At 51.7% G+C, this 27620-nt stretch overlaps 1 protein-coding gene across 3 annotated transcripts; it reads left to right on the forward strand.

The window, feature by feature from the left end:
- Nucleotides 1-398: 398 nt before the first annotated feature.
- RHOT2 (ras homolog family member T2) lies at nucleotides 399-27620 on the forward strand. Of its 3 annotated transcripts, XM_073362611.1 has the most exons (19): nucleotides 399-519; nucleotides 5950-6008; nucleotides 7625-7706; nucleotides 7897-7940; nucleotides 9594-9647; nucleotides 10380-10432; nucleotides 11129-11237; nucleotides 11700-11801; nucleotides 12842-12940; nucleotides 13677-13785; nucleotides 14181-14301; nucleotides 16994-17078; nucleotides 18566-18711; nucleotides 18820-18920; nucleotides 19026-19156; nucleotides 19894-19974; nucleotides 20553-20675; nucleotides 21019-21221; nucleotides 23846-27620. In XM_073362611.1, the coding sequence occupies exons 1-19, from the start codon at nucleotides 483-485 to the stop codon at nucleotides 23961-23963; spliced, it is 1857 nt and encodes a 618-aa protein (XP_073218712.1). In that variant the 5' UTR covers nucleotides 399-482; the 3' UTR covers nucleotides 23964-27620. The 3 variants fall into 3 exon arrangements, with proteins under 3 accessions (XP_073218712.1, XP_073218713.1, XP_073218714.1); XM_073362612.1 differs by lacking the exon at nucleotides 9594-9647; XM_073362613.1 differs by lacking the exons at nucleotides 399-519; nucleotides 5950-6008; nucleotides 7625-7706; nucleotides 7897-7940; nucleotides 9594-9647 and adding an exon at nucleotides 9671-9830.

The raw sequence follows: 27620 nt of genomic DNA on the forward strand, positions 1-27620 counted from the left end.
GCTAGTTGTAATTAACCAGGGGGCCATTCCCCCCAACGCCCCCTGGGTGCTGACTCGGGTGTCACCCCCTCCCCGAGAAGCGAGGGCTGGGGCACAGGGAGCCCTGCCCCATGGTACCCTTCTCCCACCGCCCAGGCTAACGTCACTGGCAGCCGGGGTCGGGCGCTATATAAGCACAGCCAAGCCCCGATCTCGCCCCCACCCCAGGAGGGCGGGGCAGCCTCCCCAAGTCGGTCCCTCGCTGTGCGCTGGGCGGGTAGGTGCGGCCGTGCCCCGACTCGCCGCACGGCGGCGCTGCCGGCCCCAGCCCGCCCCGTGGCTCGGCCAGCGACGCTCGTGCCCCACGTCCCCGGCCCGCGTGCTCTGTGCCGAGGCGGGCAGGCCGGAAGTGGGGGCGGGACTCGGGAGGGCGGCGGGCTGAGGGGGAGGGGGCAGCGCCGCGGCCTGGCACCCCCGGCGCGGGAGAGGAGGAGGCGGCGGCGATGAAGCGAGACGTGCGCATCCTCCTGGTGGGGGAGGGTAAGAGCCGGGCCCTGGCGGCCGGGGGGGGAGGGGATCCCGGGGTACGCTGGGTAAAGGAGGGCAACTGAGGGGAGTGGGAGGGGCCTCGGCTCCCCCTGCAGGGTCAGCTTGGGTAAGGGGGACAGACCCCCCACAGAGAGATCAGCCCCCCCCGGGGCACGCTGGGTAATGGGGTCAGACCCCCCCCCATGCAGAGAGATCAGCCCCCCCGGGGCACGCTGGGTAATGGGGGCAGACCCCCTGCCTGCAGAGAGATCAGCCCCCCCGGGGCACGCTGGGTAATGGGGGCAGACCCCCCCCACGCAGAGAGATCAGCCCCCCCCCCCGGGGGCACGCTGGGTAATGGGGGCAGACTCCCTGCCTGCAGAGAGATCAGCCCCCCCCCCCCCCCGGGGCACGCTGGGTAATGGGGGCAGACCCCCTGCCTGCAGAGAGATCAGCCCCCCCCCGGGGCACGCTGGGTAATGGGGGCAGACCCCCTGCCTGCAGAGAGATCAGCCCCCCCCGGGGCATGCTGGGTAATGGGGGCAGACCCCCCCCCACGCAGAGAGATCAGCCCCCCCCCAGGGCACGCTGGGTAATGGGGGCAGACCCCCCCCACGCAGAGAGATCAGCCCCCCCCGGGGCACGCTGGGTAATGGGGGCAGACCCCCTGCCTGCAGAGAGATCAGCCCCCCCCCCAGGCACGCTGGGTAATGGGGGCAGACCCCCTGCCTGCAGAGAGATCAGCCCCCCCCGGGGCACGCTGGGTAATGGGGGCAGAACTCCCTGCAGAGAGATTGGGTAATGGAGAGTGAACCCTTCCCCCCTCGTGCAGAGAGATCAAATCCATGCAGGTCATACTGGGTGCAGGCAATCTCCTCTCCCTCCTCCTGCTTCCTGCCAGGCAGGAGGCTGGAATTGAAGAAACGGTGGACTGGCAGGGAGGAAAGAGACCCTCTCTCCTTGGACGGGGGGGAATTGGGTGACTGGGCTCAGGGCTGTTCCTAGCGAGCCCTTCTGCCCCTGTACCACACTCCACACACTGATGAACACTTCCCCTGAGAGTGGGATGTGGGAGTTGTCATCCCTGTTGACCTGTTGGGGAAACTGAGGCAGAGGTAGGGGAGGGGCTCACCCAAGGTCAAGCTGCTCATCAGCCACAGAGCTGGGAGTGGAGCTTGACTCTCCTGCACCCCAGGCCTGTGTTGTAACCACTAGACCATTCTGCCTACTTTGGCCTATATCTGGAAGGAATTAGCTGATAGAAATTAACTTAGCATTGCCTTGTGAATTAGGGCAGAGGAGCCCAGCCTGCCAGGAGCAGAATTTTCTGTAAAATTAGCCCCAGTTATGAAACATAGCAACATCCAAAGTCCGTCCTGTTCCCTCCATGACTGCCAGGGTGTCTGGGATGTCCCATTGACCAGCCCCAAGGAGGGGGCTGCTGCTGTGCTGGGTCTGCATTGCTGAATTCAGTGGGAAAACACTTACAAGTTTGGTAACCGGCAAAAGTTGGGGGACCAGATCCTGAGTTAGTGTAAACTGGCCTCATTTCATTGAAATCAGTGGTGTGACACAGACTTACACTGACTAGGGATCTGGCCCTGTTTTTGCTTTTAACAGTAACTGACCCCACATACACTGGATTTTCCATTAATGCTTAGATTACTTAATATGTCCCTTCCCTATCATGACGGGTGGCATGTTTGTGTTCAGCAGAGGTGCTTGAGCAGGGATCCCCCCGCGCTTTTAAAGATGGGAGGCTGGTGATAGAACATGCTCTACAAGGCACATTTCTTTATGCGGCGTTGCGGAGGGTGGCTTTGGATGGAGTTGTTAGATTGCCCACCAGGACGGGGCAGGTTTTGCGCCACTGGCAGTTTGTATTTACTTTTGTCCTGTGGGACAACAGCACTTAGAGCCCTGGACAGGTGCCCCCTTTTTATTGTTATACTGATCCAAAGAAAAGAAAGATCTCTAATGTGTGAAGTGGGGTGGATGGACATGACTTTAAGAACCTTACGTTCCCTGTTTGAAATGTACGTCAGTGGGGTTCCATTGGGTTTTGGCCTTGCATTTCCCTTTTTTAGAAAGAGGGGCAAGGAGCAGGGGAAATAATCGCAGCACCCCAGCATTCTGCTTGTACATGTGCTCTTCACAGAGGCAGTATTAACAAGAATGGTTCTTGCTTTAGGGCTTCAGCCATGGGACCCAGTGCCAGCCGGGGAGTGGGTTAGGGAAAGGAATGGCAGAAGGATTCAATCCTTGCCCATAATCCTTGAGCCAGCGTGTTCTAGGATGTAGACTCCTACCACATAGGAGACTTAAAATGGTCAAAAGTCCCTTGTTTTAAAAATATGACCTTAGGTGTGGGGAGGCAAGAGGGCTTTGAGGGCCTGGCCGGATGTGAAGGCCAGGAGAAGGCTCGAGCCAAGAGATGTCTTTTAACCTTGGTTTCAGAGATGCACCTCAGGGCTTGTCTACATGGGGGCATTCCCTGGTATAATTGTATTGGTAAGACAATTGTACTGCTAGTCAGCTGTTAGTTCTACCTGTCTAGCTTCCCATGAGGAGACTCTTATTCCAGAAAGAGTGCTTTTCCAGTTTATTTTATGTCACTCTGAAAGTGTTGTAAATTAATCTGGAGAAAGGCACTGTCTTCTTCAGAATAAGTGGGTCCACGTGGGAAGTCAGATCAGTATAACTGGATAACTCTAAGTATAACTCTAGTATAACTCTAGTATAATCAGTATAACTCTAGGTCTGCTGGTAAATTCCCCATGCGGACCAGCCCCCAGAGCTGTGTGCACACAGGCATCTCAGCTGGGACGTGTGCAATTACCATGTAGACATTCCTCACTGTTCCGGCTCCATGCAGCTTTTTCCAATATGAATAACTTTATTCCTTTTTTCCACACTTAGCTCTTCAATCTTGCAAGGTGCAGCACTCTGGTTCAGTTTTTATTGTTTGTTCGGAGCTTCTTTTTAAAAAAGTGCGGCCTGTTCAGGAGGCGATTGCGTTCTAGTGGTCTAGTGGCACAAAGCTAACTATCAGGAAATCTAGGTTTGATTCCTGACTGCCCCAACTTGCAGTGTAATGTCAGGCAAGTCCCTTGACCTTTTTGTTTCTTGGTGACCCCATTTGTAATCCCCCACCTTTGTAAAGCTCTCTCCCATCTAGTTCTTTCCATCCATATAAATTCCCCTCCTTATTAAGGAGATGAACAAGAAGTGGGACAAAGTAACAGCAAAACAGAGCAGTGAAGCCTGGCTAGGCTACAGGCAGAAGAGAAGGAAGGAGAGGATCACGCCCAGCACATGGAATGTCATAGAAACCGGACGAGCCCTGAAGAAAAAAGTTTTAGACACAAAATCCCAGAAGCTAAAGGACAGATACCACAAGAAGTATAGCAAGGCACACTGGGAAGTCAAACGCCTTGTGAGAGCAGACCAACGGCATTATATTGATAATCTGGCAACACAAGCAGAGGATGCAGCTGCTTGTGGTGAACTAGGAACTGTCTACAAAATGACACGACTTATCAGTGGTAAATGGCAGACACCAACAAACACTCTCATCAGGAACAAACAAGGACATGTACGAACAACCGAAAAAGAACAAGAAATGTGCTGGACAGAGCATTTTAAAGAATTGCTGAACAGGGAGCCACCTAAAGAGGAAGCAAACATCCAGGAGGCAGAAGATCTTGATATCAACACAGACACCCCTAACGAAGAGATCATTCAAGCCATCAAATCCTTAAAAAATGGGAAAGCTCCTGGCCAGGATAACTTGAATGCAGAATTGTTCAAGGTAAATCCTAAATTAGCATCATCTATCCTGGCCCCTCTATTTACATCAGTCTGGGAAAGGGGAAAAGTGCCATATAAGTGGACCAATGGGGTTATAGTGAAGATACCAAAGAAAGGAATTCTCAGTGATTGTAATAACTGGCATGGTATCACACTTTTATCTGTGTATTATCACGGTGAGCTCAGTTTTGAAGTCAAAACAGGAGTATGTCATGTCTGCAATCCTCTTCAACATTGCCATCAACTGGGTAATGCGGCATACAATAGAAGACATGCCAAGAGGCATTAAATGGACACCCTTCTCATTCCTTGAAGACCTGGACTTCACAGATGATGTCACTCTCTTATCACATACCCAACCCCATATATACAAGAAAAAACAACTCGACTCAACGCATTCAGTCAGTAAATTGTACTGAAAATCAACCGCAATAAGACAGGTATCATGACCGTTAATATTGCCTCACCATCACCAGTACAGATAGAGGATTATTATTTTCTCACCAGTGTAGAAACATTCACATACTTGGGCAGCACCATCAGCCAGGACGGTGGAACAAGCCAGGACATCTGGAACAAAATCAGTAAAGCCAGGAACACCTTCAGGAGCTTAAATACAGTCTGGAAATCATCAAAATACACCACCAAAACCAAACTCAAGATTTATCAGAGCTGCGTACTTTCAACACTACTTTATAGTGCAGAATGCTGGGGAATGAGAAAGTAGGACATGTCCAAACTGTCTTCATTCCATACAGCCTGCCTCAGAAAAATCCTCTATATCTTTTGGCCCAGAACAATCTCAAACCAAGATCTATTGACAAAGTGCAGCCAAGAAGATCTGAGCACCGTCATTGCCAGGAGGCGTTGGAGCTGGATTGGTCATGTGCTTTGAATGGAAACTGATTCCATCACCAGAGTAGCAATAAGATGGACATCTGAAGGCAATGGCCACCCAAAAACAACATGGCGAAGAGCTGTGGAAGCCGAGCTGAAAAACCTGGGGCACAGCTGGGGAACCATTGAAAGACTTGCTAGAAACAGTGAGGAGTAGAGAAGCTTCGTCCCTGCCCTAACCGCCAGAGGCGTAATAGGAACATGATGATGATGATGATGAAGGAACTACCTTTGTCATGCTCTCAGAACTCAAAAAATAGCTGGTGGGATTGTCCTCAAGCTTTCCAAACAGATTCCCCGTAGACTGAGCTTGAGCAGAGAAAATTGCACCCCAAAGAGCAAATGCTCTGGGAAGTTAGGAGTGTGTGAAAGCGAGGTTAGCTTCTGAACCGTTTACTGATAGGAAGCTATGGTATTTACTGGTGGGGGGCCCTGGTGGTAATGTGGCACTGATTTCCCTCTCTGCTTCACAAAACAGTTGGGACTTCAGGTTTAAGGATGGGTATGAATGTTAAAGGGAGCCTGTGACCTTCAGTGGTTGTAGGAAATTTCACCCTTTAGCCTCTGGGCTTGGAATGAATTTGCCTTCATCTCTTTGCCCCAACCTCCCACCCCTTTGCTTTGCCACCTGGACAGATTTCAGTCCCTAGTATCTGATGGTTCTGCCACCTCCATTCCCAAATGCCAGGCCTGCAAAGGTCCAGCCTGAACCTCTTGCCTTTCTTTCTCTCACAGCCCGGGTGGGGAAGACATCGCTGATTATGGCTCTGGTGGGTGAGGAGTTCCCTGAGGAGGTGAGCGAGGAGTGGTTTGCCTTTCCTGTGTTTTTAATGTGTCCTGGTCTTCCTGGGAGGGTGAATGTCTGTCTGCCTGTCTGTCATGGGCCAAAGACCAGCAGAGCCTCTAGATGTGAGACCAGCGTTAACAGGCTCATTTCTACTATCCAGGGCAGAATGATCTTGGAGCAGCAAAATCTTCATTGCCTTTCTGGGGGTGTGACTGCGTTTGAAAGGCAGGCTTCTCCCCTTGGTTTTCTTACCGCAGTCCTGCTTTGGAGAGCAGCCTGCCCTTGTGCTCTAGGGTGCCTGGGCCTTTCTCTGTAGCCTGCTGCTGTTGGGCCTTTGGAATGAGCAGCCCACCTGAACAGCTGTCTGCTCTGTTCCATACATTGGCCACTAGAAGATGCTTCCCTAGTCAGCACAAAGCAGTGTCCCTGTCCCCGCCTCCACCTCCTAGCTGCAATGTGTCCTCTCTAGCAAGGCAGTTCAGGCTGCTGTCTCTGGCCCAGCTGGGAAAGTCCCTTGAAATGGTCAGTGTTCTCTGCTCTTCTGTCTACATGCAGAGATCCCTGAGCTGCAGCCATCTGTGTGAAATGCAGAGTAGCCAGCCTGCCCTCATGCACTGTAGAGCCCTTTCCAGCTCCAGGGCGTGGGCTGTTTTAGAAAGGGAAAACACAATTAGCCCAAATGGCCAGCATCTCCCCCTGTCGTGGAACAGATGGTGTAAGTCCCTCAGCCCCTTGCTGGCCTTCAGTGACACTTGCACTGCTGCAGCTCGGTGGGATAGATCTAAATGCCTGCCCCATTTCCACAGCAAAGCCCAGCTAATCGGCTTAATGCTCTTCCCTGGCTGCTGGAAGGTCAGTGCTTCAAGTCAATGTTTGTGTAAGGTTTAAGGGGTGATGGAAGTGCTTAGGGGTTTATCTGCAGGCCAGGAAGGGGAAGGTTTGCCCTTCCATGTCCCCTCTTCTCCTGGGCAAGAGAAGGTAGAATTGCCCCGTTTGGGGCTCCCCTGGGCATTAAGTGTAATGCCATTTCAGCCTCTCCCTCCACGTTACACCACCAAAGCTGGAGATTATTTTAATGCAGAGCCAGTGGGGTGCACAGTGCAGGCTGATAGTGAGTTGTGCCAGAACATCGACTGGCCCCTGCCCTGGAGCCACAGCAGAACTTGGGCTGAGATGTGAGCACTGGAGTAGCCCTGAGTAAGAAGTCAGGCATTACTCCTGCTAGCTGATCAACAGGCTGGGAAGTAACGCCCACTCTCCATGTCCATTCACTCCTGGACTAGCTTCCTCCTGAGCCTCTCTGTGCTGATGGGCCCAGATCTGCCCAGGAGGGAGCACCTCCTGGAGGAGAGCAAGGCTGATCCCGTGTCTCCCACTCCTGAGCTGTGGCTGTTTTGAGGCATATGCTGTGGCCTCAGAGGGGATAGTGCTGAGCCTCAAAAGCTCATGTAGTCCCTGACCCCTCCTCTTTTGCGTCTTTAGGGTGACAGAAGTCTTGTGTGTCTCCTCTTTGTTGTATTCAGCATAGATCTGCCTGTCTCCTCCCTCAAACCCTGCATGCTCTGCCCCTGAGGCTTGCTCCTCCTCATGCTGCCCCGCTGACTGTGTCTGTCTGTTTTGAAGGTGCCCCCTCGTGCAGAGGAGATCACAATCCCAGCCGACGTCACACCTGAGAAAGTCCCCACCCACATTGTGGACTACTCAGGTAGGGCCCCCTTCCTCCTGCACGCCATTGCACCTTCACTGCTTCACCTCTAGCTCTTCCTACTCCTTCCGTCCTCACCAAAACCCACACTGTGCCCAAGCCCCTTCCCAGCTGTGCCGTGCTGCCAGTTCACGTGGCTGTCATGAAGCAGGTGGCGGCAGCCGGGTGACTCTGCCTTTTTCCCTTTCAGAATCGGAGCAAACAGAGGATGAGCTGCAGGAGGAGATCGCCAAGGTGAGTGAGGAAAGGAGGTTGGGGCAGCTGGGTTCGAGATGGCAAGTCAGGGAGTCTGATTCTTTGCCTGGGCAGCCTGCCCATCAGCGTCGCCGAGCGCTGCAATAGGCCATCTCAAGAGTAGTGTTTTGTTAACAGTTTGCGTAACCTCTTCTCTCTTCTCACTGAGCTAGCTCAAGGTCAGTGCTCTTGCTTTCTGAAGTGATTGCCCGGGGGGGGGGGTTCTCAGGAGAGGCAGAAGACGGAGCATTGCGGGCGTGGGCAAGGTGGCATGGTTTGATCATCAGAGCAACCTTCTGGTGAGCAATCTGTGATGATCCCCAGAAGAGTGGACAGGACCCAGCTGTTAGCAGTTCTTGGCAGGTCTGGCAGATTGAGTGAGGGCAGGAGGGGGAAGTCCCATTGTTATGTCTAATACAGCTGGACGTCTTTTCTAATCCTTGTTTGAGCTCAGCCTTCTGCCCTCTCCAGCCCGGAGATCCCATGGGGAAGGAACTAGGCTGGAGTGGCTGTGTGAACCTGCTCCCTCAACCCCACCAGAGCAAGGGTGTATACAAGAGGCTTAAAGTGGGTTACATTAAACCCTGCCTTAAACCCTTGTGTCTTTCTGGGGTTAGGAATAAACTCTCTCCCAAAAGGGGCAATGATCTGCCCATCTGCTTATTTAAAAGCTATCTGAAGCGGGGGTCATGGTGGGATTGGAGGGGAAGGGCGGGGACCCAGGCAAAACATAACAAGTAGGTGGAAAAGCTGTTAGTGGCTCAGTGCAGTGGCTGGGAGCTATGTGGGGTATATCACATGGTGGTGGTGAGGATTAGGGGTTCTGCCCCAGGTGGGGAAGGTGCTGGTTATGGAGTCTCTCCCCAGTTCAGAGCCAACCCAGGCTAGCGGCAAGCAAGGCAGTGCCATCTGCGGCTGTTTGCTAGGCTGTGGATCAGGGTGTCACTGAAGTTCCCAGAGAGCAAGTTTCCACGCTGTAAAATCCACCCTCATTATTGGCGTTAGCTGGCCGATTTGGCAGTCTGAGCAGAGAGGGCTGGTTGAGGGGTTCGTACGGCTGCCCAGTTGCAGCTGATCTCCTTTCCCGCCTCCTCGAAGGAGCTTTTCCCAGAGAGGAATTGAGTCCCATTATGAGGATGCGGGGGCGGGGAAGCTGCCAGGGCCACGTTCTGGGCTGGACTGTGAGTGACACCGTGTCAGGCTGTTGGGCTGTTGCCTTTCAGCAGCAGCCGGTTCACTGAAGATCAACACGTAATGAAATCGGAGCTCCGGCCTGGTGCCGAGGGTGGATTTTGGCAGCTGGAATTACAGGCGGCATCTGTTCAGTTAAGATCATCTGGCTTCTCAAAAGCTTACGAACGGCCTGCGGGGCAGCCTCTCTTGGTATGGGTGTGGCGGGGTGTGCAGGGAGGGGCGGGCGGGCGTTGGTACAAAGTCCAGGGCAGTGGTGAGCCTGCCTGGCTGTTTGTGGGAGGCCTGTCTGCTTGGTAACAGAGCTGTACCATGCCCGGGCCGGGCCCTGTCTTCTCCACACTGGGAGAGGAGCATTGTCTGTGGCACATGCTGGCCTTCGGGTAGAACAACCTCTGCCATGCCTGAGCGATGGGCATTCTGGAGTGCTACCCACGGCTCACCCTGCTGCTCTCTCTGCAGGCCAACGTGGTCTGCGTGGTGTACGATGTCACCGTGGAGGCCACAATTGAGAAGGTAATGGGCTGACTCCAGGCTTGTGTGCTTCTGACCTGCAGAGTCGTGTTTGGCCTCACTCTGCTCTGCTGCCTCCTCCTGTCCCCAAGGGATCTGCCACAGACCATGGCCCCAACACTACCCTGTTCCATGTTCTACATGGAGCACTACACGCTTCTCAGATGCAAGCTGGGGCTTCTGGGGGTAATTTGATTGCTCTTGCTTCTTGCTGAAGCTGCTAGCTGGTTGTAGTCTCCAAGACATGCCACCCCAGCCCCATCTCCCCAGCTCTGTGTGCAAAGGGAATGTACTGCCAAGAGTTGGTCATTAGCCAGGCCACTTTTGCTCAGAGCCATCACTTAGCGCCTCGTCATTATCAGCCACAGGCAGTTCCTAAAGTGATTCAGGGCATGGAGTGCTGGGGATTTCTTCAGACACGATGGGACTCCATCACATCAGACAGAGCAATTCCTGCCCACTCCAGGTGCAACCCACATTGGATCACGGCCAGCCCACCACCCCAGGAATTGGCCTCGGACCCTCGGGGCTGCAGCCTGCATCCTGTTTATTGTCACATGCACTCTGATTATCTGTGGGTTACGTGGAGCAGATGGGCTGTGATGACGAGATTGTTGTATTGCCTCAGCCCCCCGCTGGCTTCCAATTAGTGCACACGCCACATCCCCACCTTCTCTGTCACTCACAGCAGTGGCTAGTCTGTTCTAACAGGGCTTTCTCCTGGTTGCCTTTCAGATTCGGACAAAGTGGATTCCCTTGGTGAATGGGGGAGTTGAAAAGGGTTCCAGGTACTGTACCAAACACAGCTTTTCTGGAGTCCGGTAGGGAAGAGGGCGTGCCAGTGGCACAATGGACCGGCTCTGGGTCCTGCTCCCATATAGCTCAGTGTGTTGGCTGGGCACACAAGCACTTGAGTACAGCCTGATGATTGCTGGCTGTTTGACATGGGCTTGGGAACTGGGAGATCCTGCAGGGAAAATAGCTTGGTGCTGCCTGGGAGCTTCCTGCGAACAGCAGTACACGGTATTAGGGAACGGCCGGCCAGCTCATGGGCCCCACATCTGATAGAGGTGGGGAGACTCTGGAGGCTTTTCCTCCTCTCAGGGTCTTGCTGCCACCGAGGCAAGAGGATCTGCTGGTGAGATGATTCCCGATGTAGGGGAGCAAGTGAGTTGCTGAGTCAGCGCAGGACCACAGAGGCCTAAGCTAACCGTGGGTTGCTTGGACGTAAGGTCGTCTCACGTGCCCAATAGTCTGGTTAGTCCTGCTGATGTATTCATCAGCCTAGGTTGTTCTGGCTGATCCGGTGCCTGGTTCCAGCAGCTGGAGGTGGAAGAGCAGTCAGGGGGCTGGCAGTTCTGTTCCTTTGAGTGCTCTTCTGATCAGCCGCCCTAAGAGCACATGTGCAATGTGGGAGCCCAGATGGGAATTGCGTTGGCCTCTGTCTTTCCACTCCATGACACTTCATCTCTTCTCCCTCCTAGAATCCCAATCATCCTAGTGGGAAACAAGTCTGACCTACAGTCTGGGAGCTCCATGGAGATCATCCTGCCCATCATGAACCAGTTCTCTGAGATAGAGACCTGCGTGGAGGTGGGAAACCAGAGCACTGTACTTTGATTAGTGAAAGGGGGCTGTCCATCCCTGTGAATTTCTAATGTTAATTACTAACGAGAGGCCTGGTTCCATGGGCTGTCACCACAGTGAGTAGGAGGAACATTCTCCATCCTGATTTGGATCTGCCTTCTCAACACTGATCCCTGAAAGAGCCTTAGCCCAGACCTGGTGGGATCCAGTCTCCTGAGCCCACAGGGGAACATGACAGAATTCTCATTGGCTTCTGGGAGCATGAAATGGGCCAAGTGAAACCAACATGTAAATGGGGAATTTCCCTTTTCGGTTTGTTTCCTGGTAACTGTCACTGACTTGAGTCCATGCCTTGATCTGATACCTGCCTGGAGCTGAAACTCACACCTCTCTTGTGCCCTCAGCTCCATCTTCCATCTGGCCCCAGGCCATGTCCACTCATGGTCCCTTTCTCTGTCGTTGCACTAGTGTTCGGCCAAGAACTTAAAGAATATCTCTGAATTGTTCTACTATGCCCAGAAAGCGGTTCTGCACCCGACAGCCCCCTTGTACGATCCAGAGGAGAAACAGGTAATCAAAGCCATCCCTGAACCCCAGTCAGCCTTGCTCTTCTCCCTCCCAGGCATCCACGCACTTCCCAGTAACCTTCCATATCCTGCCTGTACACCCTCAGTCCTCTGGCATGATTGTGAAGCCTCTTGTTCTTAACTGCTGCCTGATTCTCCTTGTGCTCTGCCAGCCGACAGGCGCCACTCCTCTCAGCGGAGTTAGAGAATTAAGTCTTCCCCCTCTGCTGCTAAACTCACTGTGTGCGCTCTGCCCTCCTCCGCAGGTGCAGTTCATGGGGTGCTAGACAGCTGTTGTAGGGAAGCTGAAGCACACCCTGGGAGTCTCTCACCCAGAAGTGCCTCTTGTACACATTGAGCCATGCTGCACTGATACAATAGATCCATCACCAGCCCCAGCAGGGGACAGAGTGATTCGGAGCCCTGAGAGGGCTTCCCCAGGGAAGTGTGTGTGGAAAGCATGGGACTGTATAGTGAGGGGTTTGGTGGAGGTATCCAGACGTATGACTGGTGTGGAGAAGGGAAACCCGCCACCTCTGTCCACCTGGTTCCAATGGTACAAGAACAAAGGGATGTTCAGTGACACTGAAAGGTGGCAAATCATCTTAATGTTTAGAAAAGGCAATACTTTTTTGTGCAACATATGGCTAGCCAGTGGAACTCTCTGCCACTAGATGTCATTGAGGCCATGAGCATAGGAGGACTCTGAAAAGGACTGGACTTTTACATGGATAACAAGATCATCCACGGTTATGTTAGGGGGTCACACGGAAGGGAGGCATACCTTCATAGTTCAGGGCACAAGCAGCCTCTGACTGATAGGGGTGAGGAAGAAAATTCCCATGTGGGCTGACTATGGTTCACAACTTACCCCTACCACTGCAGCAGCTCGTACTGGCTATTGTCAGAGCCAGAGTACTGGTTTAGGTGGACCGTTGCCCTGAGCCAGTACAGGAAGCCTCGGAAGGTGGGTTTGTGGGAGGGAGCACTGAGCTGAAGACAACCTCTTCGTGTGCTTTTCACTATGACTCATTATACCCACAGCTGAGACCAACGTGTGCACGAGCACTTACACGGATTTTCAACATCTCAGACCAGGATAACAACCAGATCCTAAGTGATGATGAGCTCAACTACTTCCAGGTACAGACTCCTTAGCGCTTGGATTTCCAGGGGGTCCCCTGTCCCTGGGCTGTGATATCACCATGACCACTGCTCCTGTTTCACCAGTAGTGTTACCTACAGCAGCTGCACACATCCCCTCCTGCCTGTTCTCTGGAAAGCCTCTCTGATTCCTACTTCCTTCTAACTCCAGGGTAAAGAGAGAGTCCCTTGCATGGCACATTGAGACCTTTTTGGACTCCTGGTCCTTGATGCCAAAGGGGAATGCCAGCAGCTAGTGTTCTGGCACACAGAGATCTGTGTATCTGATCATCTGTCTAGAGAAGGGTTTCATGCCCACACACTGTGAGCAGGGCCAAGCAGAGCTGTGGAAGGGATTGCTCTGTGATGTGTGAAGCAGGATACCCCTAGAGAGTAGCAAGGAGTTCTGCTGCATTGACTGAGGAGTAGGGACTCATGTAACAGGAATAAGGCAGAGCTGGCAATCCATGAGGTGAGTGGAGTTTGTCTCCCTGTGATTCAGTGGCAGGTTTTGCTTGGAGTCCCAGGGTGTGCATAGGTACCTGTATAGCAAGAGTCTGGCAGCTCTTGGGAAGCGGCCTTCTAGTTGGAGTAGAGAAATGAAGTAATTAACAGGGGAGGGCTCTGGAGTGGGTTTCAATTCCTTCCCTTCCTTCTGGAGAGCTGGAAAGAGACAGGGAGGCTCTCTGCTGGCAAGGGGCTTTCCTGACCTTGCCCTTGTTTCTCTCGGAGGTAGAAGTCTTGCTTCGGGAATCCCCTGGCCCCCCAGGCCCTGGAAGACGTGAAGACAGTTGTGTGGAAGAACACCACGGATGGGGTGCAGGACAATGGCCTGACGTTAAACGGTAACTGAAGCAGGCAGCTTTTGTGTTGGTGTCACTGTCTCCTTGCTCCGTTCCTGGCCACTCTCCCCTCTGGCAGCTGGGAGACAAGCGTTTTGCTGGGCAGAGAAGGACGGCAATAGATCTTCAGGAGCATGGGCCATGGTTTTGTACCCCGGCCCACACACCATAATGAAAAAGCTCATTGGGCATCTTCTCGGATGAGCTGGTGCTTGGCCTAGAGCCCCAGAGCCGCCTGATTCAAGGCCCCGCTTTCCCAGAGGAAGGAAGGCTTCTTTAGGGAACGTCCTGTTCTGACTTTGTGCTGAAGCACCTTGCTGGCTGGGCTGAGCGGAGCTTGCTGCTCCATTGCACCATAGCGCTGTCTGCATGGTGAGACCCTGCCTCTCTGCTCACAGGCTTCCTCTTCCTCAATACCCTCTTCATCCAGAGGGGGCGGCACGAGACCACCTGGACCATCCTGCGCCGCTTTGGCTATGCTGATGAGCTGGAGCTGACGGATGACTATCTCTACCCACTGTGCGTACAGGGCTCATCGTCTCCGATGCTGGGGAGGGATTGGCAGGCTGGGGATGGGGTCCCCCAGGGAGACGGCTCAGAGCCATCTCGATGAGCCTTCCTTTTCAACCACCATATTCCTTTCTGAGGAGGCTTGGGGTCTCCCTTCCGTCCTAACTGACCGTTTGCAACGATGTGTGGTCTCTGAGCAGTGAGGTTCTCCTTTACTCCCAGTGGGTCTGGCGCGGCAGGAGCTGAAATCCAACCGGATGACAGCGCACAGCACCCAGTCCAGTTCTCTCGCAAGGGCAGAGTCACGCTCAGTGCCCCTGCACTGGCCTGTCTAGGAAGTCAGGATGTGGGGGCTGACAGACCACTAACCCCAGTGGCACTGTTGATTCCATTGGTGCCCACAGAGGGGAACAAATGGGACCTGGACTGTGACTTTCAAGTGAAATCACTAAGGGGATTTTGAAGTCTGTTCTCTCTCGGCAAAACTGTTTGGAGCAGTAAACCGTCAGCTCAGTATTCAGCTGGATTTTGCAGCTGCCTCCTCTTCTCTGATCCCTGTCATGCCCCCAAACTAACGAAAGGGTTTGTATTGTGAGCTAGAGAATCCTATAGCCAAAGCAGCAGGGCTCGTGGGGGGTATAACAGGGCTCTCACCATTGGAAGGGGAGCTACTGTGACTTAAGCACCATTGTGACATACCAGGGTATAATTCAGGCTAGTGGGAGACTGTGTCATCCCTGCCCTGCAACTTTTGGTGCCTTACAATGTTTTGCTGAAGCAGCTCCCAACTGGGCTGCTCCCAGACAGTCTCCAGCATGCAAGCCATGCCCTGAGTGTCTGTGTATAGCTTCAGCATGCCAGCCACACGTGGGTTACACTCCAGCTCTCACCAGCCTGGGTTATACTGCAGGGTGACCCCAGCACACCCCCAGTCCCAGATTTCTCCAGGAAATGTATGTATAGCCCTCTCCTGGACAGTACACAATATTTTCAGTCCGTTATTTTTTAAAGGGTATCATATGCCAGCTGATTGATTGTCTCAAATAGTTACTCAGACACCTCAGTTTAAACACATTGGATTAGATAAAACAGAAAATCAAGTTTATTAACTACAGGTCGAGATTTAAGTGAGTACAGGTAATGAGGCATAAAAGTCAGAAATGGTTACAAGAAAAATCAAGATAACACCTTTCTTAATACCAGATTTAACAAATGATACCAGATTCAAGCAAAGTTTCTCACAACATGCCCTCTGCAGTCTTACTGACCAAACCCTGTAGGGCAGGACCCATCCCGCAGAGTCCAACGAATGCTTCCTTTGTCGCTCCAGGTGCAGGGAGAGAGAAGAAGGGTCTCTTGTGGGGGTGTTTGTCCCTCCTTTCTCTAGTTTCAGTCCCTCTCTTGAAAAACATTTCCAGCGGGGCACTAGGAGACTGTCTGTGTGGAAGGATGTTCCTCACTGGCTTTTTCTCACCTGTTGGAGCTTTGTTCGTTTTCTGTCCTGCGTGATAACTCTGTTCCCTGCTTAAATGCAAATGAAGCAGAGCACACATTCCTTTGTTGAGGACAGACCTGTTTACCAGCCTCAGTTTGGGTGGGGCTGTGGGGTTTGGAACATGTGTTAAGAACTTCATACAGGGAACTCTTGTAACGTCACATAGTGTTGCTACACTTTTTTTAACAGGACAATATTGACCAGCAAACTGAGTTTTCAAATGATACCTCACAAGACATGCCTTGCACAAAAATTATTGCACTAGCGTGTAGGGTGTGAAAATGGGTGTATTCTGTCACGGCCACTCTGTCTCTTGCTGAATACTGCACGTGGAGCTTATGACAGAGCAAAATCAACACAGAAGGGGCTGCAGCAGCATTTCCCCCCGCCCCCCCAACTTAGATAAGCATCCCAGGCCCAGGGAAGAATCCTGTATTCCTGTAAGTCAGGTTTCAGAGTAGCTGCTGTGTTAGTCTGTATCTGCAAAAAGAACAGGAGTACTTGTGGCACCTTAGAGACTAACAAATATATTTGAGCATAAGCTTCCGTGGGCTACAGCCCACCTCATTGTAGCCCACAAAAGCTTATGCTCAAATAAATTTGTTAGTCTCTAAGGTGTCACAAGTACTCCTGTTCTTTTTTCTGTAAATCAGGGGCACCCAAACATAACCAACTGAGGGCTGCATTAGCAACTTGCCCACAGACTGCGCCCAGTTGCTTTGAAATGGAGCAGATTGCAGCCAGGCCACTGGGATCAAGATGAGGCATAGTCAGCTGGGAGCTAGTCTCTTAAAACCATAGTAGGGCGCCAGGGGATGCACTCTGGCCTCGCCTGTTGTTGGTGTTTGGGAAGTTGGCTGTTTGGACTCCACTGACCCAGGTCTCCTCTGCCTGCCCATTGGAGCTGTGTGCAGGTGGTTGGCCTGTTTGACTCTGAGGGTGCATGCTGCCAGTGAAAACTACTGCAACAGGCTCTGTTCAGAGGATCCAGACCATGGGCCAGATCCTCCTTTCTCGTGTAATTGTTTTGTGTTGTCCCCCCGCCATGGGCTGTTGGATGGCGTTGGGCAGCCATAGCGATTCCTGTGCTAGTCACCAGGTTCAATGAAGAGAAGTCTAAGTGGACGTCCCCAGTGGGGGAGTTAGTGTGTCCCTGAGTGCCTGGTTAACAGGTTGCACTGACTTGTTCTCTCTCCCTCCCTGCAGGTTCCGCGTGCCCCAGGGCTGCTCCACGGAGCTCAATCACTTTGGATACCAATTTCTGCAGCGGATGTTTGAGAAGCACGATAAGGTGAACTGGGCTTCGCAGGGAGTGGGGAGGCAGGTGGCTGTCAGGCTGTCCAATCCCACTGCGAGTACCCTCACAGTCTCGCAGACATGCTTAGCTGACTCTGCGCTCTTGCTCACAGGGGCATCTTTGCAGTTGCTCTTCACGCAGTCCCATCTGCTTATTCTGTTGTCCTTGCATTCTCCTTCCTTGGGGGGATTAGGGTAAGGCAGCCCAGGGCCAGAGAAAGCATCTTCGTCGCATGCATGTGACCTCTGGATACAGAGGATATTTTGCAATGCATCGTAGCTAGAAGTTAAACCAGACTCTCTGGAAACTCCAGCTGGTGCAGAGCATGGCAGCCAGCTGTCTGACCAACACAGCTTGTTGAGAGCACACAGCCATAACCTATGATAGTGCCCATCCTCGAACAGTGAAGTCTTAGTGACAAAGGGGAGGCTACTAGGAATTGGAGACAAAGCCACCTTGGCAGCTGGCCCACAGCAGTGGAACAATTATAAATGACCACATACCAGACAGCCATCAGGGGAGAGCACAAGGCCCAAAGAGGGGAGAAGGAAGAAAGCAGTTTTTGCTCTTTTCTGGCTCTTTGAAGAGTGAGAGAAGAGCGTGCCACCTCTGTGCAACTCACTCATCTGGGGCGTGATGCTCCAGTTCCGCAGTGATGTGCGCTGCATAAATACCCAAGCCCCTGTGCGCTCTGAAGCAGGCCAAGCCTCAAATCTGCAGCACTCCAGTGTGGCGAACTGATAACTCTGTGGCAGTTTCCTTTACGTGTTTTAAAAAGGAGGGTTTTCTTGAGTTCAGCCTGAAGGCAAACAGCCCAATCGCTCGTCTCCCCCTTTATTTGGTTATTCAATTCTGTGTTACACTGCTCCTGCATTTTCCATTCTCAGTGTGTTACTGCATCATAGAAGCTGTCTGGGGCAAAGCTGGCAGCTGAGTGATGGGCAGTTAGAGCTTTTGGCCCCTGAAAAAGTGTGGAAGGAAGTTGGGGATTGTAGGGTAAGCACATGGGCTGGGTGTTTCTGCTAAAACAATCAGCAGTGAAACAGCTGTTGACAGTGAAGTTACCATCTCTAGGCTTCAGGGTTTGCACTCCTGAAGAATGATGTCCGTTTCACACTGGATAGATGTCAGTTTCAGGCAGATTCAGGCTTTCTGTAGACTCAAGAAGACAAGGTTGCATTGTTTACAGGTGGCTCCCGTTGTGGAGGGGCTCTCTGCAGCTCTAAGGATTAGAAATATTTTTTTCAGCGAAAGCTGATCGGGAGCAAAATTCTGCAGCAGCAAGTGATTTCTTCACCCGGGTGTGCTGTTACCGAATCGCAAAGTCTATGGGGCTCTGGCTGTGCCCGGATAAATACATCACTTCAGCATAATTAGCCAGCATGTGGGCATGTATAGCTATGCACAAGAGTGTATCCATAATGCTCTGGGTCTCCAGGTGGCTCCCACTTCAAGCATCAACTCTCCCTTTGTGTTCCCAGGACAGAGACGGAGCCCTCTCACCTGTAGAACTACAGAGCTTCTTCAGTGTCTTCCCCTATGTGCCCTGGGGACCTGAACTCTACAACACGGTATGCACCACTGATAAAGGCCTGCTTTCACTGCATGGATTCCTCTGCCAATGGACGTAAGCGCAGTCCCTCTCCATCCCCCTTACTCCAGTTCACTTAGCACATCCCTGGCTCCGTCAGGGTTCTCTGTAACTGTCAGGGTTCTCTTTGCTTGGATCCCCCAGGCTGGTATCCTATCTGGATGTCCATCACTGCCTAGAGTACTTGGGTTACTTGGGCTACCCCGTCTTCTCTGAGCACAACTCTCAGACACAGGCAATCACAGGTACGTCATCCCTCCAGTGTCTCCAGCATTGCCTCTGCTATCCTTGGACCCTTGGTGCCCACCTTCCTAGTGCTAACACAGGGTTCTCTGCATCCCCTACTCCAGTTACCCGGGAGAAGAGAATTGACCTGGAGAAGGGTCAGACCCAGAGGAATGTGTTCCTCTGTAAAGTGATTGGCCCCAGGGGCACGGGCAAATCTGCGTTTCTGCAGGCCTTCCTCGGGAGGAACCTGGCTGTGAGTATGCATGCTTTCCTGCCCCCAAAACCCCTTATCTCTCACCTGGAAGCTTAAAAAGATGAGGCCTTCAAACTCCTTCTGTGTCGCTGTGCATATGTAAAGCAGTCCCGGGCATGTACTGACTAAGGGCTGGGAGCCCAATGCCTGGAGTATCAGTGAGGAGACCTATTAATTCATCTACTTCATCCCTCTGGCCCAGTGCAGGATTGTTCCCTACAGCACGTTCCCTCATACTTTATTCCGACTAGTTTGAATGTCCCAAACTGTGAGGCTCCCACCAGTTCTTGTGGGCAGACTGTTCCACCTGAGATCTGGTAGATCTCACTGACGGTGTTTTCCCCTGATATTCAGCCTAAGTTTTCCTTCGTTTCCTGGAGCAGAGCAGCAGGGTCCTTCCTCACACTGCTTCCCGCACTAGGAGGCCCTCTCTGCTGTGGGGTTTTGGGGGAATTGCCCGTTCCCTGGGATGAATGGATGAGGAAGCATCTAGTCTTCATAGTTGCTTACTCAATAAGTCTGTATCCTCTCTGGTTCAGAGAGCAGCTTGCTGTGAATGGCTTTGTTCACGTGCCAGAAGCACAGTGTGCTGGAGCCGCTCCCCTGTAATAGTTTTGCCTCCAGTAACAGGTTGCTGTAGCACTTGGGGACTCTTGGGACAATGTTCACAGGCACCAAGCCATGGTAAACGTTCTCTCTTCCTCATGGCTGTACTGCTGTTGTCCCCTTCCTTGCAGGCACACAGAGAGTCCCCGGGAGAGCTGTCCTTCTATGCAATCAACACTGTCCAAGTCAGTGGCCAGGAAAAGTATTTAATAGTAAGTCCCATGGAGCAGGAGACTGGGGAAGCTCTCGAGGATGGACTAGCCACTTCCTTGGCCATGCGGAGAGCAGAAAGGCTTCATGGGGATCTTAGAGATGTCTCAATGGAAATGGTCATGAGGAGGATGCAAGCAGCATTTAAGACCTCTCCAATATGCAACCCCTGGTCTTAAGAGTCCATTCTGAAGTATCCTCATGGTTTCCAGTGCTGTTTGCTTTGTCCTGTAGTTAAAGATTATTTTCTGCTAGGCAACCACTTTTGGGTGTTCTCTAGAGAGTGGCATATGCACCACCTACAAAGGCATGGAGAAGGTAATGACTCATCATGGGTCATAGAGCAGGTCGCTGCAGTCCTTACTCCCAGCCCTCTGCTGTAGCAACTAGATCACAGCAGCCTTTGGGGCTTCTGCTTCAGCGGCTGCCCTGACATGCTGTTCCTGCGACAGCCTTGGGTTGGCGTGACCTGTGCGTTGGTGGGAGAAGTGCCACAGTCTCCAGACGCCATGTGATCTTCTGGCTTCATGTCTTGGCTATCTTCTCTTGGGCCACTTTCCTTTTCTTTCCTCTGCTCCAGTTGTATGAGATTGATGTGGACACGGAGTTCATGAAGGCCTCGGACGCGGCGTGCGATGTCGCCTGCTTAATGTACAATGTGAATGATCCCAAATCTTTCAACTATTGCGCCTGTATTTATAAGGTAAGCATCACGTCCTCCCCTGAGCAGCAGCCCCAGTCCCTTGGAAGGAAATCCGCATCCTAATAGGAGGGGCAGGCTGTACCATACCGAGGATTCCTGCTTGCTCTGTCCCATCTGTTAGTGCTGGCACCATGACAGCTACCAGTTCCACCAGGGATCCTGCAGGTGAGCCCCCCTCACAACAGAACTCACTTGCTGTTCTGCAAGGTGACCTTCCCGTCACAGGGGCCACCCCTGCCACATCCCAGCTTTGGATTCTGCTGCTCCCTTTCCCCTCGATGTTTAGTGGGTGATGACCACTTCCCTTTATCTCCCTCTCGTGACCTTTGTGTCTCCTACACAGCAACACTACATGGATGGACAAATTCCCTGCATCTTCGTCGCCTCCAAGTCAGACCTGCCAGAAACAACTCAGCAGCATGGACTCTCGCCTGCTGAGTTCTGTTACAAGCATCGCCTGCCGCCACCATTCTACTTCACCTGCAACAGCCCTGGCCTGCCCAGCACTACCATCTATACCAAACTGGCCACGGCAGCTGCCTTCCCGTCAGTACTCTTTCTGAATCACTAGAGTGCACTCTTCTAGGCATACGGCCTGACTGGGGGCAGGCAGAATGCATGTGAGACTGAGGGGTGTATGTTAACACAGCCTGCAAATGTTACCAGCTCAGGCCCATGTTATGGCACTTAGATGATGGTGAACAGGATCCCTTTTAAGCCAAAAAGCACTTTAAATACATCCGTTTATTTTTATTTTATGGCTTATTGCTGTCAGATCTGAGCTCCTTACCCTAGCATGCCTGGGAGGTAAGGAAGTATTTCTGTCCTCATCTTACTGAGGCATAGCATGGTATGCCTGAGAGCACTTTCAGGAAGTCAGTGGCAGAGCCCAGAAAAGATCCCGGATCTGCCTTAGCCATAGGATCAGCCTTCCTGTCCTTTAGTGTGAGTAGGGTCTGCAGAACGAGTCTGTAAAAACAGCACCTTCGTTCACACTGGCCTGGGAGCAAAGTTTATTTTTAAAAACTGAAATAAGTGTGTAGCCCTGCACAGCCAACTCAGCTCTGGGGGAGAGAGCTGGATTCCATTCCAGCCCATGCACCGCCAACAGAATTGTCAACTATGGTCCCATTGCAGGATCTTTATTGTTGATGCATGAGTTGGAAAGAGCCCAGTGAGAATTTCTAGACCCAGGCGAATCGGTCTTGTATTTTCCCCCTAAACTGATCAGATTTATACCGAGATCAGTAAAATGGAGCCCCATGAGGCCATTTGTACAGAGTTGCTTTCTGGAGTAGAAATGGGTCGCCCAGTCAAGCAGATTTAGGCTCAATATTTAGGTTTGGCAAAAGAAAGTAACTAGAAAAGTTCCTGGATAGACCACTGCCTGCAGTAAGAGCATTGTTTTAGTAGAGGGAAGCTAGAAAATGAAGCTGACCTGTCTAGTTAGGTGCAGGGAGAAAGCTCATACTGGGAGTAAATTAGATTGTTGATACTAGAAGAACGATAAGCAGATATGAGATGTTTTCGTTGGTCTCCATTTAGTAAACATTTTTTCTTTTAGCGCTGCTGCTTTTTTCTCCACAATATTAAAATTTAAATATTCCTAATATATCTAGGAAATTCAGTATGAGTAAATAACATGCATCATGGAGGCCCTGGGATTGGCTGTTCTTTGATTCAGCAGTGTATGAATAATGGATTTTTCTCTCCTTCTTGGGGATGTGCCTGGATTATATAGAATTGGATGATGCAGGCTTGCTCAGGAAGCTGACTCGCATGGGGAGGCTTGGTCCAGTTCTGCTTAACATCCTCGCAACTGCACTGTAATGCACTCCAGACAGGCAGGCTCCACCGACTTGTCCTGTGGGCAACTACTGGCCTTGATCCTCCAGGGCATGGAGTCCCCCGCTTTGAAAATATTTCAGTCTGAGAGGACCCCCCCAACCCTCTAAAAAAATTAAAAGGGGTTAGCAAATTACTGTACATATAGGCTTACCATATTTCAAGTTCCCAAATAGAGGCCACGGGGAAGGCGGGTACAGCAGCTGCCATGCTCAGGCCGTGAGCAACATAGGAGAAGTAAGGTAGCAATACTATACCATGCCACCCTTCGGACCAAAACAGAGGTCATGCCCGGGAAAATCCCAATGTATAGTAACCCTAAATTAAGGGTTAACTGTTTAAGCATTTGGAATGAAATGCAAAGGATCTAAAGATTATTGTAATGTTGTCTGTGATCTCACAACCCCCCTACAGTTGTCTTTTGGGTTGGGACCCCCAGTTTGAGAAACGCTGTTCTAGGGCTTGCCAGTAACTGCCACGTCTCAGCAGCCCTTAGTGGGTTTGATGTATTTTGATCTCAGCGTTGAAAGGTGTAAATGCAGCTTGGCCTAGAAAGGAAGAAGTAGAACTCCTGGTTTGTACCAGTTATTTTGATGATGATGTGCTATTTATACCCTTGCTAAGAAGAAAGCATGTTGGTAAAGCCTGTTTCCATCCCACCCATTCATAACTGCACTCAGAAGGGCAAAGGAATAGCTTCATTCCATTGTAATCTGATCTGATGAGCTACCAAGGGATCAGTGCACAGATGATGGCGAGGACCAACCTTACAATGCTTCCTTTGGTCCTCCATATCCCTTCTCCTCTTTTCTCCCTAGAGACAGTGAAAGATTTCCAGATTGCAAAATTTCGAGACAATTCTCGGGTTCCCCTTTTGGAGCCAGCTATAGAGCTGGGCACATTTTTTTCTTTAAATTTTGAATTTTCCAAATTAAGAAAAAAAAAAAGGAGGGGGGGAATTGTCCTCCACACCCACCCCCGTTCTGCTGCTGCTTTACAGGTTCTCTGCTCTACTCAAGGGGTGAGGCTAGCTCCACCGTCCTCTGGGGAAGTGCTGGCCCTTTGTTGTCAGCTGCGGACTGAAAGGAGCTAGGTCTGGGGCTCTCTGTACATGCACTTTTTGCAGGTATGGCGTTGTCATGCCAGTGCAGAGCGCTTATTCCAGCACTACTGCTCTGTAAGCTGAGGGCTGGCCACAGGAATCTATCCCATGGCCAAGTGCATCCTGTCCTCTTGGGCTGACAGTTTCTCTGTGTGTGTCTGTGTGGTTGTACGACCCTCGTCTGTGCAGTTCGCTGAATGGCTTCTTGTCTGTTTCTTTGCAGTCACCTGAACGACACCGACCTGGGAGCTGCTTCCTTCTGGCTCAGGGTAGCCTTGGGAGCCAGTATCACGGCTGTGGTAGGATTTGCACTTTACAAAGCACTGGCAAAGAGCAAATAAGCAAGAAGAGAACTGACCTTTCCCCCCCTTCCCTTCCCAATGCTTACCTAAGACAGACACCAGCTTCCCTCTCCTACTATAATGCACCCAGATAGGAAGGATCAAACTGGCCCTGCCTGGACCCTCACAAGGAAATTCCTTCCTCCCCCAAACCTGATTACAGCACCAGCAAAGCAGACCCACAAACAGGATCCTCCAGACCTAATGACAGCAACCAGAATGATCAAGAATGTCGTTCTCTATACTTCTAACGTACCCATCACTAGGGGTTTGACTCTGAACGCCCCATTGCTCAACGTTACCCTCAGTCCACTCTGCTGTGGGAATGTCATGGTCTCCACTTGCCATGTCTGAGCATCTGCAGAGCCTGGAGTCCAGTCTCCCGGGGCATTGAGGGGGTCACCTGTGTCTCTTTTTATATTGTTTTTAACACCATCTCAGACTTGAAACAAACGACGTGCCCTGGGAAAGCTGTACATATCTTTCAGACCGGGGTGGCAGCGATCACGCCTGTCCAGTCTTTTATTCCCAGGGAAGGTATCATTTTATATCATAGTGTGGTTCACGGGGACTTCCTGGAGCCCGTGGGGACTCTGCAAGCACCAGAGTTGGTGCCAACTTGTGTTTTCTCTCCTCTGGGGTGGAGATGTGCAATGAGCTCGCGGCCCTGTCCCTATAGCACAAGGTCTATCAGGAAACAATGGACAAACTGGGACTTAGGAAGCCTAGGCTACCTAAAAGAATGTATTGTAAAAGGTGCCACACAGAGGGGGATTTACCCATCGTGCTCCTTGCCGTCTAGTAGCCATCTAATGTCTCCTGGTATTTATTGGCATATCCTTGAGTTGACTGCTGGCCAAACCCTATTGTGAGCAGTTGTCCTGAATACCTCCTTACCTTAGAGGCATTGTGACTCTCCAAGCAGCCGGAGTTTAGCAAAGCTACACTTCTGGAAGCATTGTGACTTACAAGGTATTCCAGGGACCCTTCTGCCCTTTCCACATGTCCAGGGATGCCATCCGGTTCAAGTTAATATCGGAAGCCTTTACAATGGTCACCAACAACCCCCTTAGATTAGTGAAAGGGAGCCTTTGAAAACCTCATCTACTACTTAAGTATTCCTATACTTCACTTGGCTTTGGGCAATGGAAATTGTTTAGTTACTTTCCCTTTCTGGCTTTCCTGCACTAGCTCAAGGCTGCCATTTTGGGGTTGCAAACACTGCAGGGGTAGAGCGGTTTGGTTTGGAATCTGCCTGCCTGTTTTCTGTGACTTTTACATTCAATGTCATGAAATGACTTTTTAATAGTGGGCTTTTTCAGATGTTTTTTTAAATTTCCATTTGGGTCTAACCTACCGGTGTCCCTGTAAAAGACCCTGCATTGTGACATCACTCCAGTGTCAGCCAAAGGCAGTCACTAGAAAATGATTTCCAGGTGCTCACCGCCTGCCTGCTCAGCCAAGCTTCCTAGCAGCTGCTTTTGTTGTATCTATTCCAGCCAGTCCCACCATGCACAGGTATGGGGGATTGCTGCCTGCCCGATCCGTCATCCGCTTGTCCCATGCCGCCCTTCACAAGACCGTTTCCCCCTTTCCTACCCCATCTCGCTTGGGTCACCAGTATTAATAGGCATCATGGGAGGTGTGTTAACCTGGGCAAGGATGGCGTGTTTGGCAGCGTGGTATACCGGCTGCTTAAGCAAAGGACTGATGTGCCTGAATTCGCCGTTAGAAATGTGGGGTTGGTATATTACCTGCACAGTGTCAAACCAGTACTGTAATGTTCCTGTGTCAGCCGCAGTCCCTGATGGAATTTGTGCCGTTGATGCAGATGCTCAGTGACGGGTATTGTGCAGCTAAGTAGCCAATGTCCGTACTGCATGGCCATGGTCTGAGCAGGGCTCTCCAGCGGCACACAATACTTCGTATACGTAGCTTTCACTGTTGAGTCTCCTGGAATTTCCTTGAACTGGAAGTTTTGCTTTCTCTGACACCCTGGCTTTTTCTGATCCAAAGTGGTTAACTGGCAGACACAGGGGCTGCCAGCCCCTTGCTGCTCCTTCTCTGGTACAGACACCAGCTCCCATTTCATTGGCCCAGCACAAAGCCCCAGTGGGACTAGCTGAAGGCCATCCCAGGGGTAAGGACCGTCTTCTCCACCAGCCAATCCAGGCCTGTCTCTGCTTTCCTCACCTCCGATCTACATAAAGTTTCCACTCTGTTTATGGCTTTTGCTGGAGAGCTGAAGAAAAACAAAGTGTTGATTCGGGAAATGCCGCGAGCACCTTTGGCACACACTCAGGGCAGGCTTGTGTACAGTATCCTTGTGGGATGACCTGATGGAAGATGTACCTGTTTCCTGTATGCTTGTCTATAGTTTAAACTAGTTTCGGGCTGAAGGCAGGGCTCGTAGCAGGAGCATGCGTTTAAATCCTTTTGTGTAGGGGGTCCTCTGGTGACTGAGTACAACGTGTTCCTCCTTAACTGGCATGCTGGGGTGGGGATTGGGCTGGCTCCCTGGTCTGGGGGCAATGCATCTCAGACTTCTCAGGCTGGGCCTGCTCCAGTGGCCTTCTGAAGGAGCTCAGCACAGCTCTCATCCTCTCTGATTGTTGGTGGCGTGTAACGTGTGTGCTAGTCAGAGTGGCTCCTGCTGCGGAGCCTGTCTCTCCGAGCTGAGGCAGAGAAGGGTGGGGTGGCGAGATTTTGAACTTGTGGCATTGGCTTTGCGGTGTGGAGCCTGTGGCTGTGGGTCTAAGTCTCCTCGCCAGGGGGTGGAGGAAGAGCACCTACCGGCTGCCAGAAGCTGACAGACACACCTGTGCTGGGTGCTGTTGCACAGATCAGTGAGTCGCCATGCTTGCATGGCTCTGCAGCACAGAGCTGACTGGCAGTGAGTGCCCTCCCTCGGGCCATGGGGCATTGGCTAAATCAAGGCAAAGGGCTCCAGAGCATTTCTGTTTTTAACCGAGCCACGTTCCCCTTTTTCAGTGAACTTTGAGTGTTCACATGGTGCACAGCCTTTGCCAGAGAGCCTTCCTGTCGTGCTCCAGGCTGCCCCACAACAGCAGGGAGCAGAATTCAGCTAGCAGTGCCCAGCTGTCTCTGTCCTTGGGGCTTGCTGCAGCTGAGAGGAGCTGGCTCTTTGTGAGTGTCCGTGTGAGATGCCGACAGCCCACCGGCGGCCTGGGATTGAGCTTTCTCTAAGAGTCACTCTCATGACAGCTGCCGTCCTGGTTGAAATGGAGGACACAGTTCTGTGGCTTTTCCCCCCCCTTGTTCCCTTGCCCACCTCTCATTGCTGGTGGGAGTAATGTTGATTCCATCATACAGTGGAATCTGTACAATCTTCTGGCTGAAGTATTTTTTGGGCCCCCAGAAGCCATGTTGTCTGTGCTGGGGGGGCCGGGTCCACTTCAAGTTTCCCATTTCACTGGCTGTTCCCTGTCCTGGTTTGAGTCTGTTAAGTCTGTGGTGGCCTGCTGTCACAGCCAAGACCCAAATGTGGCATCTTCTATATGAAAAACACTGTAATGAAGTGCAGAGGCCGGAAGGCTGTCTGCTCTTGACATTGTTCCAGTGACAGTCCGGATCCTATAAAGCCATATGATTTTATCAGATAAATTCTGTAAAAAAGATACATTTTTATGCACCTTC

Source organism: Lepidochelys kempii, chromosome 10, assembly GCF_965140265.1.
Source record: "Lepidochelys kempii isolate rLepKem1 chromosome 10, rLepKem1.hap2, whole genome shotgun sequence".
Classification (NCBI taxonomy): Eukaryota; Metazoa; Chordata; order Testudines; family Cheloniidae; genus Lepidochelys; species Lepidochelys kempii.

Excerpts from the sequence above, each read along its gene's own strand:
- RHOT2 (XM_073362611.1), top strand. The coding sequence starts at position 483 with ATGAAGCGAGACGTGCGCATCCTCCTGGTGGGGGAGG. Across the intron at positions 11,238-11,699 it reads AGATAGAGACCTGCGTGGAG|TGTTCGGCCAAGAACTTAAA; the intron begins GTGGGAAACCAG and ends TCGTTGCACTAG. Across the intron at positions 12,941-13,676 it reads ATGAGCTCAACTACTTCCAG|AAGTCTTGCTTCGGGAATCC; the intron begins GTACAGACTCCT and ends TCTCGGAGGTAG.